This window comes from Anabas testudineus, chromosome 5, assembly GCF_900324465.2.
Source record: "Anabas testudineus chromosome 5, fAnaTes1.2, whole genome shotgun sequence".
Lineage (NCBI taxonomy): Eukaryota > Metazoa > Chordata > Actinopteri > Anabantiformes > Anabantidae > Anabas > Anabas testudineus.
In genome coordinates this window covers 6,586,006-6,599,814 of record NC_046614.1, presented here as the reverse complement: position 1 = coordinate 6,599,814, position 13,809 = coordinate 6,586,006, and the positions used below count along the sequence as shown (strand labels likewise).

The 13,809-nt window shown below is 43.3% G+C and overlaps 1 protein-coding gene across 1 annotated transcript in view; it reads right to left on the bottom strand.

Moving 5' to 3' along the window:
* Positions 1-13,809, bottom strand: part of cdh4 (cadherin 4, type 1, R-cadherin (retinal)) — a 163,437-nt gene that overhangs the window by 22,323 nt on the left and 127,305 nt on the right. The window contains exons 7-8 of the mRNA XM_026346638.1: positions 10,358-10,502; positions 2,642-2,814 (exon numbers count right to left, since the gene is read on the bottom strand). Of these exons, the coding sequence (XP_026202423.1) occupies positions 2,642-2,814; positions 10,358-10,502 (318 nt within the window). The remainder of the gene's footprint in view (positions 1-2,641; positions 2,815-10,357; positions 10,503-13,809) is intronic.

The window sequence follows — 13,809 nt, the reverse complement described above, 5'->3', positions numbered from 1 at the left end:
AACGGAGCCAGGCTGTGGGCACTCATGTCCTTGAGGCAGTCCAAGCGATGTCCTAATCGACAGCAAGACAGTCCAACGTTACGCTGGCATCAGCCTGGTGGGCAGCCTGGCACCAGGCCATACCACACCATGCCTCCCCATTCCATGCCAAACCAGGGCTCATGGGAGATTGAGACAGCCTGAGGTAATGAAAGACAACAGCTCTGTTTGCCAGTGGAACCAGAGCCACGGAGGGAGGGCACAAAGGAAGAACATCCATGCCAGCTGTGGCACCCTGACATCTACCACTCTGCTACCTGCTGCACCCAAATGGTACTTTTGGTACAATTAGTGCTGTTTGGACGCAGCAAAAATTTAGAAGGACATACTTCACGGTCCACTGACAGATAATACTGTTTTTATACAACAAACTAAATTATATAGACCTGCACTCGCTACTTCGTCACATTAATTATGCATCCTTAAATGCAGATTGGAAATATCAAACATAAATACACAATCGTATAGAAATAGTCTTATTATATTGCAAATCTAGGATGTGTAGTCCAATAAATGTAGATTGCTTAGCCCATCTTGTTAGCCTGTGGGTTGGAGCATGGAAAGGCATATGAGGTCAAAGCAGGAGGGGGGTTGTGAGCTATGAGTGAGGGAGAATAATTGGTATTCAGCAGTGTCAGAGGTAAATGATACCAGGCTAACCTCAGTGTACCCCCTGGTCTCCTCAACACGAGAGAACCTGCTTCACCCCTTAATTAGCACATGAATATTCTAATTAGACACCAGCATGGTGGATGAGGATTAGCTAAAGTGTGAGAAAAAGATGAGAGAGGAGACTGAGGATATACAGTTAGTACAACAAAGGTGTTTATTGAGTCTTCACCATCTTTGCATTCAATATGCAAATGAATGTATGTTTTTTTTTCTCTTGTGTAGTAGCATGTGTGTACACCACTCACGTGTGATACCAGGGATCAGATTTATCATATTTCATGCTATGCCTCGCTCTGTGTGAGCTTCACTGCGTCTAAACAACAAACATGACTGCACAGAGAGCGTGCATATGCACAAACGTGCCCGTGTGTCTGAGCGCGTTTGTGCATTCGTGTTGATGACCTTGACAGCAGGTGGGTGAACTCCCAGGTGTGTCCCAGTTTTAGTGGGAGGATCAGAGGCAGGTGGGACTGAGGCTGGCTTGATGTGTCCAGATTAATGAGCTTTCTCTCACTCACATCAGCTGCGACTGCTGCTGCCAGGGCCAAACTGGAAACAGGGACACAGATCTGGCCAGTGTTCACTAGACTCATTTATATTGTCCCACAAATATATTACGCTATCATGCCGTGCCAGCTTCATATAAAATTTGGATAAGGAACGCACATTGATGTATTGTATGCTTCTGTAATCAAAATCAGGTTCTGTTCTTGAGGTGTTACTTGTAATTATTCTCTAGATATTCGCGTCTTGCTGTTAGTAAAATCCTACTTTAATTTGCAAAGTGTTGCCTGGACTGGTTTAGGCCTGAGAGGGACCAGTGGGATTTCTCAGAATATAAACATTACAAGACCCACTCAACTGTGCTTTTATGTCGGCAGTAAAATCAGCCAGCAACGTTATGACGATGGGATTATCCTCATAATGATGGCATATGAAGCTGAACATTTTCCCGATTTTGCCAGTTGTATTTTTTTTTCTCTCCCCACAGATAGACAAGGAAAGGTTTGTGTGTGTGTGCTGCAGGATGAACTACAATGACTCACGACTGCCCACAGTTACTTGATGCAGCTTTAAACAAGCAAAAGTTGACCACCTTCATTATCAGAATACGAGTTGTGTTGTTTAAGTGTTGGAAGTGTTGCGTGGTTTAGTGAAGAATCACAGCGAGCAACAGGAACACGTCATTAGTGGCAAACATTAGATGTTAGCTGGTCATTTCATTTTTACACAATAAGAAAAAAAAAATCCATATATGTTAAGTTAATTACTAATTTGAACTCTTAATAGTTTTGACTTTAATTGGATTTTCAGTTCATTATTTGACAAATATTCAGGGACTTTAAGGATTTACTAGCAGAATTACAATTAACTTACAATTAGGTATTTCAAAGTTAAATGAGGGACAAAATGGACAGATAAAAATATCTAAATATTAAAACTAGCACTGGGATTAATCCAATTATACCAGATTACTTTATTGCAGTTAACCTGCATTTCTCTCACCCCGAAAATACAAGTATCTGCAAAGCACCCCATGGCTTTGTGTGTGTACCTGGGTATGTTGCAAGGTACTGTCCCTGCAGAGAAGCTCTGTGAAGTAGCGAATGACTGAGTGGTTGGGTTGCGTTGTTTTCAAGTTCGTTCTTGAGCGGGTGGGACATGAGGGAACAAGGTGGTAGCTGGGTAGCAGGGTAAAACAAGTGAAACACGGTACTCCTGTAAACTAAACTTGGATCCAGGTAAGAGTTTGTTTAGCTTTGCAAAGGTTGGTTTTATGCACTGTAGAAGCAGATATTATCTATAGTGTCAGTGGTTTGGTCTGGACAAGCACTTGTGCCTTATGTTATGGCTGTTTGTGCATAAATGAGTCACAGAATGATTGCATGATGACAGTAACAGGGACACAGCACACACAACAGACACTGACCTCTCTGTCCAGGCCGGCTGCCACTGTGACTATGTCTCCAGTCTCACTGTTGATGGTGAACATGTTGGGGATAGGGCTGTGGGGTGTCTGGGAGAGGATGCGGTAGCGCACCATGCCGTTTGCAGTGGTGGAGTCGTCAGAGTCTGCGGCTGTCACCTGCATTACAGACGAGCCTGTGGAGACAAAGTTAGTTAGATGAAAAGAATCGAAGGGGAGGAAGAACAGCCTGAAAAACAGATGAAGTACATGAGTGCACACGGTGCAAAAAGAGGTCAAGTTGGGAAGAAAAGCGAAAAAGAAATAAACTAGCAGGCGGCATTTATAAATTCATAAATACAAAAATGTGCTTTTCAAGGTTCTTTGCACAAATACACTTTGAAAATACATATGACAAAATGAAAGTTTCTTTTAAGCCCATAGCTGTAAATAAATTTGTAGAAAATATCAAAGAGAAAGAGGGGGACTCAGAGAAAACTCAGCAGACAACAAACCATTTATATACGAGAAATAAGTCAATCTGGCTTTGCAAATTGCTGTGACATTCTCTGTTCTTTGGCAACTTTTTGAGTGAGAGCTATTACAGAGCCGAGTACAAAAACACAAACAAAATCTGTTAAATAAGCCACTATTTTCAGCTGTGCTGTTTTCTCCTCTGTATATAGCCCAGCTAGTGGGGTATAGTTTCCACCTCTGCAGAGTCCATTTAGTAATGAGCAGCGCTGGGTCTTCTGCCATTTCCACCATCCATTATTTCAGCCTTCAGCGGCACCGTGGCTGCCCTTAATGCTCCGATGCTCTCTTTCTATTTGTCTTAGAATCACGGATAAACACTGCCATTTAATGTGGACAGCACAGCAGTGGCGAGGTGGAGAGACTGCGTTTGTGTGTATGCGTGTGTGTGGAGTAGGGGGTATAGAGTGCACAGACGTATGTCTGCGATTACTTACAGGTACGTGTGTGCATTAGTATGATTTGTATGCATGTGCGTGTGTTTCCTTGAGGCACGTATCAGGGTGAGAGGCCCCGTGTCCCGAGCAGAACTATTGATTTGCACGAGTTTGTCAGCTGGGCTCACAACTGCGACCAGGAAATTAGGGGCACTTTGTGCTGGAAAGAGGAGAGATCACCTCGCCTCTCTCACAGGGTTCTGTGAAAATGTCACTTTCCATCAGGCAGCCATTTACAGGCTGCTGCTGTAGAGAGAAAAAAAAAAAAAACGACTGTCAGCTTCCAGTGTTTGTGTGTGTGTGTGTTGGGGGTGGGGGCAGGCAGAAGAGACAATGGAAGCATGGGCACGTTCGAATGAGAAGTCGGCGTGTGTAGCTGTATCAGCCTGTGGCTCAGGAGGTAGAGCAGGTTGCCCACCAATCAAGTTTGGTACTTCAATCCCCAGTCCAAATGTCAAAATGTCCTTGGGCAAGACACTGAACCACACATTGCCCTTGTTTTTGCTCTGGAAAGAAATATCTGTCTAATGACCAAATAAGTAAATGAAGAAGCAGCAATATAAGGATTTAGGAGTGTTACTGTAAAGAAGAGACAGGGAAGTGTAGAAAAGGAGAAAATGAGAACACCTATGTATGAGATCACCTTGTCTAAACTGTTTTGAAACCACAATAAAATTCGATAAAATTACTAATAGATTTTAAAATAATGCATAAGCACTCTGGTTACCTCAGCGGGGATGATAATGGGTGCCATGCTGAGCAGGCACAAAACCAGCACTGTTCAGTTATCGCATCAAAAGTAATCAAAACGAGTTGGTGAAAAATGCGTGTTTTAACGTGCCACAGAAGTAAGAAAGTCAGGTTTCACTTCACCACTTCCCCAATTCATAAATGTAAATGTCTCCGTGGCAGATTTGGCAGTCTCCTGTGGGTCTAAGCTGTTACAGGTGTCTCAATTCCCATAATTGGGTCTAGATGGCACCATCATTTCTCTGACAGCCTGCACGGACAGGATAATTGTAGCTTCGAATTTCTATTTCAAACTTCATTAAGTTTCAAAGGAGGATTTGTCACTTTGTCCAGCAAGGAAAAGAAGAGATCCAAGGGAAGACAGGAAGAAGAAAAACAATTACTGCTATTCCACCGAGGACTACGTCAATATATAATCAACCTTTCCAGTCCCGTAGAGAGGGAGAGGACGTGATGTTGAATCACATGTTGGCGCTGCTACCTTTCACTTCACAGACAAGGATTCGGTGATATGATGATGATGCAGTTTCAGCAAGATGGCTATGCCTCAAAGGGTTAATCTCTGAGCCTGTTTAATTCCCCTTTAATTTAAACACTAATTCCAAATCCTAATTGCTTTTCCGCTAAAATCACTGGAGCTGAAAATTTAACTGGTGGCAGGCGTGCATATTGTTGGCCATTTTGTCCACGTGACTGGAGATCATTGGTGAGGGCTATCTGCTGCCTAAACATTAGTCGGCCAGAGTCAACATCTGCCTCCCAACTAGAGGGGAGATGGAGAAAAAAAAAGAGCAGGGCCGATGTAAATAGACAGTGCAGGAACAGGAAGATAGGCACACATGGATGCAAAGATAAGCACCAAGGAAGGAAATTGCAAAGCAGAAAAAGCTAAGAATGAGAATAGAGGTGAGAGGGTTTATAAAGACCACTAAAAGCAAAAGTACAAGGGGAAGTCAGGGAGCAAGAGGGCAGGGGATGGATGGTATAAGAGGATAATAACTCTCATCAGTGGAGGGAAGATAGAGGTTGCCTTTCAGAAGGAAAGAGTGGCTGTGGCACAGCAGATAGAGAGCAGGAAGGAGAAGTAGTGGTTGAGTGGTAAGAGAGTTGTAAGAGAAAAGGTTGAAATCCAGTGAATCTTGGTGAAAGTGATGAAGGAGACACAGTGTTCACACAAGAGCCTCTAAGGGAACCCGCTGCCCTCTGAGGGTACAAGGAGACAACTACTGATCAGAACCTGGCAACATTCATAGCATAAAGCGGGAAGCCTTTTGGAAACTCGATCACCGATACTGCATCACAGCTGGCTATGCACGTGGACCTTTACCTACTTGCTCCTGTTCGGGGTCACGGGGAAGCTTGTGCCCGGGTGAACAGCAGCACGGGAGCAAGAGTGTCACATGTCCACAGCACAGGCAAGAAAGAGTGGGCATTTAACCTATAGGGACGTTCTAACAAAAGACCCCTACGGAGTAGCCTGATGCAAGCAGCCGGACATTTGACAACTGAAAAAAGTCCAACAGTGCAGTGGTGACGACTTCAGTCTGTCTCATCCTCTTATTTTTCCATATTGTGACACAGTTCATTTCACTTCCACTAGACGTTCACACTCTGCAGGCTTCAGCTTTAATATCAAATAGACCGAGTACTAAAACTAACAGCATGGTAAATATCTGTAAGCAGATCACTCTGGAACAGGGTAAATGTGGACTCATCAGACCACATGACCGTCTACCATTGGACAGTTCTTAACGCAGTTTTACTAGTTTCAATTTCCTTAGATGTTTTCTTTGCTTGATTCATGCCAAGAATTTGACTTCTGAAACAGATTCACATCTTTTCCACAGGATGTGTCTTCAGACATGGTTGTTTAAGAAATGAGAAGCTACTCACTGCATCAGTTAGGGTGAAATAACTTGTTGCCAGCTGAAACATAATCATCCATGTAGTAATTATCCAATGAGAGGCTCTTATCTTTTTGCTTAGTTAAATCTAGAGACTTTTGTTTTTTTGGACGGGCAGTGTAATATATTCAACAGAGATGTTAAGTGAATAAGCAGCATTCATCATTATAGAATTTCTTAGTAGAGACATTTTATGATTTCCCTATTCCCATTATCACTAAGTACACATTTTTAGATCCTTACAGGGTTTTTTTTTTAGGCTAGGCCAACACCTCTGTGTTAACAGAAACTCTTGTGATGTGAATTGGCCCTATGACAACAGTATGAGATGCAGCAAGAAACACCTGCTTACACCCATTAGGTCCAACACTGATTGAAACACTGCGCTTTTACACTTCCACTCCATCTCTCCCCTCCTACGCAATCCCTAATTAACCCCCTCCAGGCAAGACAGAGAAAGAAAGTCTCGTAACTCTCTCTTTAACTGTTAGCAAACTCTGCAGGAGACAGAGAAGAGAGAGAGAGAGAGAGAGAGAGAGAGAGAGAGAGAGAGAGAGAGAAACGGCCCCCTGTTCCCCCTTGGGAGGGCAAATTGACTGTGAGAGAAGGCACTCAGCTGCTGGTTTTGATCTTGCCTCTCGTTTCAGAAGGCCTTTTTGAGAAAAGACGGTCCATAAAAGGAAACAACTTGCTGTCAGAGTCGGGGATGAGGGGGAGGGAAGGACAAGGACAGAACATCACAGGGCAGATGTACTGAGTACACTGCAGCCTCAGAACACAAGAGGTTTCTGAAGGAGTCACGCCATGTGGACAATGCTCTATCTGAGGCCACTTAACACAACGCAAGGACTGTCTCATGTTACAGCCATGGTGGTTTTCAGAGTTTCAAAAGAGTTCTGTGATCCCACTTGTCAGGTAATGTGTTTCGCATGTTTTTTTTACTATACCATACCTGTGCACTGTATGTCTCACATAAACTGCCAAACGAACCTAAGTGCACAGATTTTACCCTTTCACCGAAGCACTCCCAGATTAGCAGCCACCCCCCCCCCCCCCCACCCCTCAAATAAGCCTCCCATATTCCACTCTGAATTTCATTTGTTCCTCATCAACAAGAACTCAAAGCAATCAGATACTGCAGCTCATTCTGTCATGTACTGTTTTATTACGTTTGATTACCTGCACAAATTAAATTCGATTAGCCACAGGTTCATTTGGTGCGGAGCAGGGGCCTGGTGGCAAAAAGTGACAAATGAAGCCGTTTCGAACTGATCCTGGCTGACGGTTTGATTGGATCTCACCCTACATAACATCTGGTGACAGTGATAAGGGCGGTTCCCTGTAGGTCTCCCTCTTTGATGGTTTTCTCACAGTGCTAGATGTGAAGATGTGTTGTAATGCTTCAGAGAATCTTTGATATCTGGGTCTGCAGATACAGAGTGTGATACTTCTGCATTTTCACACATGTTCTCCAATTCCCATTGCGTGGCATTTAGAAAAAATAAAAAAAAATTAAAATAAAAAAACAAGAGTTCGTCACTATTACACACATTTTATCCTTTGTGCATACTAAAGATGAAGGTTATACTTTCCTCTGTGCCCATGTTCATTTAAAGTCTTTTTACAATAGCATGGTATAATAGAAAAGAATTTGTCGACTTCTCATACATCATGTTTCATCATTCTGCTGAGATCGTGGTGATAAAACAGCTTTAATTCCTGCATTTAATTTGCAAAAAGAACAGACACTGAATTGACTGCTCAACATCAGTATGCGAATGAAGGGAACAATTTTACGTGTTCAATTTTTATGTTTATGTGTATATTAAAAATAGAAGAATTGAACTGTTTAACCTTCTTCTTTTTAAGTGGAAAGAAATGAAACAATGTTTCCGGTCATGAAGATAATTTCGTTTTTTTTGCTAAGATCTTTGAGGCTTCTGTCACCGTTCCAACACAAGTGAAGTGAATAAACTCAGTTTGGGCCGCTTCACAGCTTCAGCAGGTGAGTGCGAAAATGTGTTTTTAATTGCTTGTTGGTTTCTGAATAAAATAAAAATAATCAGATGTTATAATAGTCGCAACAGTTCTTGCACTACTTATTACAATGACATTTTGTACCAGGCTTGTGAAACATTGTCATGTTACATTTCCTACTGAGTTCTCTGATGGGCAATGCAGTGAATGGCTACAATATTGTTCTGAAATTGTACAAGCCTCCACACCGTTATTTAGTAATAGGTGAGTTTTTTTTTTTTGATGTTACACCACTAGTCAGATCTGAGATTCCAGCTACCTCGCTGCCCAGTGCAGCACCTGCCAGCTGCAATGCTGTGACAGGTTTCAACACACCAACAGCTGCCAGGTTGGAAAGAGAGCGTGTGTCACCTGGGGTAACACCTGAGGGACTTTCATGGTCATCTTTTAACGAAAAGATCCAAGCCACGTGCAAACGGATGGATGCACACAAAAAGCTTGGTAAAGTTCAGCCGTGATCCGGTAGCGCATCTGATAATCACTTAAATGTCAGCTGACTTATGGGAGATTTGAAGTTTACATTAAAGCTTATAACAATTTAATGAAGAAATTAACACTCGGCTGGCATGCACGCCAGGCTGACACTAATGCACGACAGCCCCCTCAGTAAACCCTCCTTTCATGTGGATGATCGTGCTCTTTGTTTGTTTAGAGGTGCTGATTCAACAACGCGATATTTTTAGAAGATGCAGTTTGCTTGTCTCTGCTGCAGTGTAGCAGAGTGTTGGTGTGTTTAAAGAATGCTATGTGCACAAACTGACATTAATAAATGTGCATTACCTCCATGTCTTACCTTTTGCTGTGAATCCACCTGCAACACTGCGGGGCACAAAAACCATCTCCAGCAAAACTGCGGAGCACTTAGGCTGAGGACTAAACCGGGTCCATTAATAGTGGCTAAAAGGTTTAACTGATGGAGGATTTATTAAAGGCTTAAATGGGGCAGAAAAGTATAAAATGTGTCCTTGAACCTGCACTGAAGATGAATCACCCTCATTCTTGTTTCCTTCAACTAAACAAGCAATTAGGCTAACACAGTTTTTTGCCCTTTTTCCTTAGTTAAAATGGATCAATCTCCAGACCAGTGACTGAACTCCAAACTCGACACCTGAGCTCCTAAAACAAATGCTGTCATTGCTTAATGAAGAGCACAGCAATTATACTGTACTTAGTGTAATATGTTTCTTGTTAATTGGTATCACAGACTGTTCTATGTTCAAAACAAAATTTAATTCAAAGACTTGGGTGCTCTCATTTTTAACTAAGCTGAAAATATCAGAGTGAAAAACGTAGAAAGTAGCTTTCGGAATGTCTGGTTGCCCTCGCTAATTAGGAGCTCTGTATATAGACCCGCGCTCCACTGAGGAGTAACCAACACTCAGACACACACACACACACGCGCACACACACACACAAAGTCAATCCCATACTCGCTCATCCATACACACACGTACACACAACATGCTTTCCTATATTGTTTACAAATCCCCCAGAGATTAAACTTTGCAGCATAACAATATCTGAACGCTGTGAAGACAAACATGGGTCCTCAGGGTCTGATTGTTAGAACAAGAGTTCTTCCAGTCGAGGCATGAGAACTACTTGCACATTCTTCCCTCGTCTCCGGCTTCGCACTGACCACAACTCTGTTCCCTGATTCAAGGAGAAGGTCTGCATCTCTCCATGCTCTGCAGAATCTGATAATGATGTGTCCATCCCAGAGACTGCAACACAAATATCTCATGAGCTTGACCTCGTCTGAAGCAGCCGAAAACTTGAACTTACGGCAAATTCACACTTCAAAATGTCGTTGAAGTCGAAGCTTAATCAAAGCCACTGCAAGCAAACAGGAAAAGACGTGGTTGTGTGAGGGAAAAAATTGCTTTTGATTGGTTGAACTGGCACCAAAAGGCTCTCAGTTTCAGGAAGGGTGACCAACAAAGTTAAAGTAAAAACATAAACAGGATTCTTGATTCAGTTGATTATTCCAGAATTGTATCTATTCCATGCGTTGTGCCTGATTATTGCTAAACACACATATAAAAAAATCTCCTCCAGGGAATAAAGTGAACTCTTACCAGGTTTGGATCCTTCAGCCACAGAGCCGTTGTACACCTGGTTCTGAAACTCTGGCCTGTTGTCGTTCATGTCGATCACATAAATGTACAGATCGATTGGATTCTCCACCTGGTTCCCGTTCATGTCCACAGCGTGGGCTCGCAGCTGTCAGCGTACAAAGGCAGAAAGGATTGTTAGTATTCAACGCTGAATATTAGCCAGAATGAGTAACCAGCGTAGCTCAAGTGACAAGAGGATGCTGGGTGGATTGATGTGAAACTGGACTGGAGCAAATGCAGCACATGGCACAACTTTGACTTTGTTAACTGGCAACTCCATTCAACTGGCAAATATTCTGTTTCATGTCTGCCAACAGGGCATGAATATCCTGTTGGTATCTTGGCATGGACCAGAACAACACAGGAAGGGGCAAAGTAGTGAAATGTTCCAGACACACAAACAACACCTATTTTGTTGTTAGCACAGCCAGAGGCCTAAAAAAAAAAAATCAGAGAGGTGTTGCTGTTCAAGCTGTGGCTTCTTTTTGTTCGGTGGAGAATGTTTGTCTCGATTTGTTTTTACAAAGGCGGCCATTTGGATGGATGTCGCTGACTGATGAGCTGTTCCTTGACAATACACACACACAGACGCAGTGTGAAAATAGAAAGAGCGAAGAGGAAAAGAATAAGGGACAAAAAATAAAAAAAAAGCAGTGCAGGGAAATGGCAAATGAAATGAGAAGGAGAGGAGAAGAGTGACTAAGCCTTGTGCAAGTAAATGAGAGATGAAAACACAAAGAGGCAGTGTGGGGGTGTGGGGGCCTGAACAGGAAGGACTGACAAAAGCAATCATCATCTACAGTGGGATGTCTTAATCTCCACCGATGCTGTTACACACCCTCTACTCCCCACCAATCCTCACTAATGATATCTAACATAACGCAAAGCTTTGTAATAGCCCTGGAACTAAACCAGCACGGTTCACCATGACTTACATTTCTCTCATTCAATTGCCTAGAAATTCATATCCTCGGCAGAAATGTTATTCAATCACAGCTTGGCTTGGTAAGAGGAGAAGGGCTCTCATTCTGGCTAAACCCGTCACGCTGGCAGCAAAATATTTAGTCTGCCACAACACAGTCGAGGAGGATCTTCCTGCCAGCCTATTTACAGGAAGTCGTGATGTATTGTGGGGTGACATGAAAGATTGAATGGCGGCACCTGCCTTCACCGCAGAATAACTAATCATGTCGGCTTTTTGTGCTCGCCTGTCAGGGATGCATCAAAACATACCAAATCACGCGGCCGCCTGAGCATTCACACGCGCATCCAAACATCAATTCAGACACATGTTTACGCGTATTAACACGGACACTGAGACAAACATGCAGATACACACTTTGGAGGCACACGCAGCCAATCAGATGAGCCCTCTTTAGCCACTAAATGATCCTCAAGATGCTAGTTTTCCATTGGCTGAAGCACAGCAAACAAACAAGGAGAGGAGAACCAACAAACAAACAAGCCCAATCTGTTTTCTCAGCTGTGAACGCTGCACGCTGAGGGATGTGTGACTGTGATATGTGTGACTGCTTCAGTGCACGGGAGTCTGTGTGTATGTGTGTGTATTTATGTGTGTGTGTGTATGTTTTTTCCTGTCCTTCTGTGGGTTTTTGTACTGTTCTGCATATATTTTTCATATGTGTGTATGCATGGCACCGCATTCCTATCTGTGTGTGTGTATGCATGTGTCCTCACTGGAGTCGGTTTGTGTGTGCCAGTGTTTATGTGCTCAGTGTAGGAATTGGAAATGCGATCCGAGGGCCTGGAGGCGTGTGTGCACAGCATGGACTGCAAATGTATGTGTGTGAACTGACATCAGTATTCTGCAGGGTGAGCTTTAATATGAGTGGACCAAGCTCACAGGAGAAATACAATCTGTATTTGGCCCATTGGCTCCTTTACCCAATATATACCCACACTTGCATGGTACTTTCAGGAGTTTTGTTTGTGCCACTTTCCATTGTTTGTTCACATATTGTGGCGATTGCTTCCAATACTAACCACACACACACTGTGTGTCCACTATACCCAATGCCTGCATAACTAATAGTATTCACCTCAACCTCATGTGTTTCTAAATCCTACTTTAAGTAGCGAATCAGCATGCTAACACACTAAACTAAATGTAGTATTCCCAAGGTAACAGCCCCTTTTTGCACATTTTACATTTATTCTGTGGCCAACTTATAACTGTTCTGGTCAGTGCACCTGTTTAAAACACGCATGCAAACACTAGACATTGTCATATTTGGTCAAATCTCCACGTGACCTAATGACTCGCAGCAGCTCTGTCTGACAAAACTGAAGCTCGGACTAACACCCACTCTCCTCACCTCACAAATCACTTCCCCCTAGTGCTAGTCTGTCAAAAACAGCAGCCTCGTCTCTCTTTTCGCTTGAACCCCAAACTAACAAGCAAAGTTTGGCCTTCGAGAGCGCAGCAGTGCTGGGAACTTCCTGTCAAGTTAAAAGAAAGTAAGCAATGGACTAAATTTCCCCTGGGTCAAACACTGGCTACACTCTCTTCCACACTAAATCATACATCACATCACAAGCAGCATGGGTCCACGGACGCCTAAATAGGAGCTGCATTCAACTTGAAGTGCGCGCCGCCTAACATACCGGTTTCACTTCAGGCAGTGTCAAATCTAAACTCCTTACTGAGTGGCCATCCTTTCCCGGGGACCAATAACCTGGCTGCTTTATTGATCCCAATTTGCTGGTTGAGTACAGGAACAAGTATGAAGAGACAACAAACACACACACACACACACACACACACACACACACACACACACACACACACACACACACACACACAGCAGTGTCCAGAGGCTGAATGCAGCACATATGGAAACAAGAGCCTCATGTAAAACTAAATGGAACACACACACAGGAGCACAAGACAAACAAATCAAGAAGACAATCGTCTAGAGCTTTGTGTTTGTTCGTAGGCATTGCGTGTAATATGGGTGTGTGCGTTCTGGTGTGCATAATGTGTGCATACTGCTGGCTGTGTGCGCTGCTGACAGAGACACTGAAGAGATCTACTTTCCTTTATTCTATCCTTCCTCAGAGACAGGAGGTGCTTCTGAATTAGCTCTATCAGCAGCGCAGCCATCTATCATACTGACAGGCACACAGGCGTTGGGAGTCTGACACCGGTGCTCACCTCAAGTGGAGGTGTTCGTCTTTGTTGATAGAAATTGAGACCTGTACTGCGCATATGAACCAGTGGCCTAGCATTAATGCAAGTCTCACGGGGTCTGCACGTTTAATTCATGCTATTACAAAGATGTTTAACCTGGGGTTCCAGATGGGCCAGTGGTGAACTCAACCAGGTATGTGTATGGTGGGGAATCCTACAGGCCATATGCGGTCTATGCAGGCTAACTGTACAGCTGTCAGCC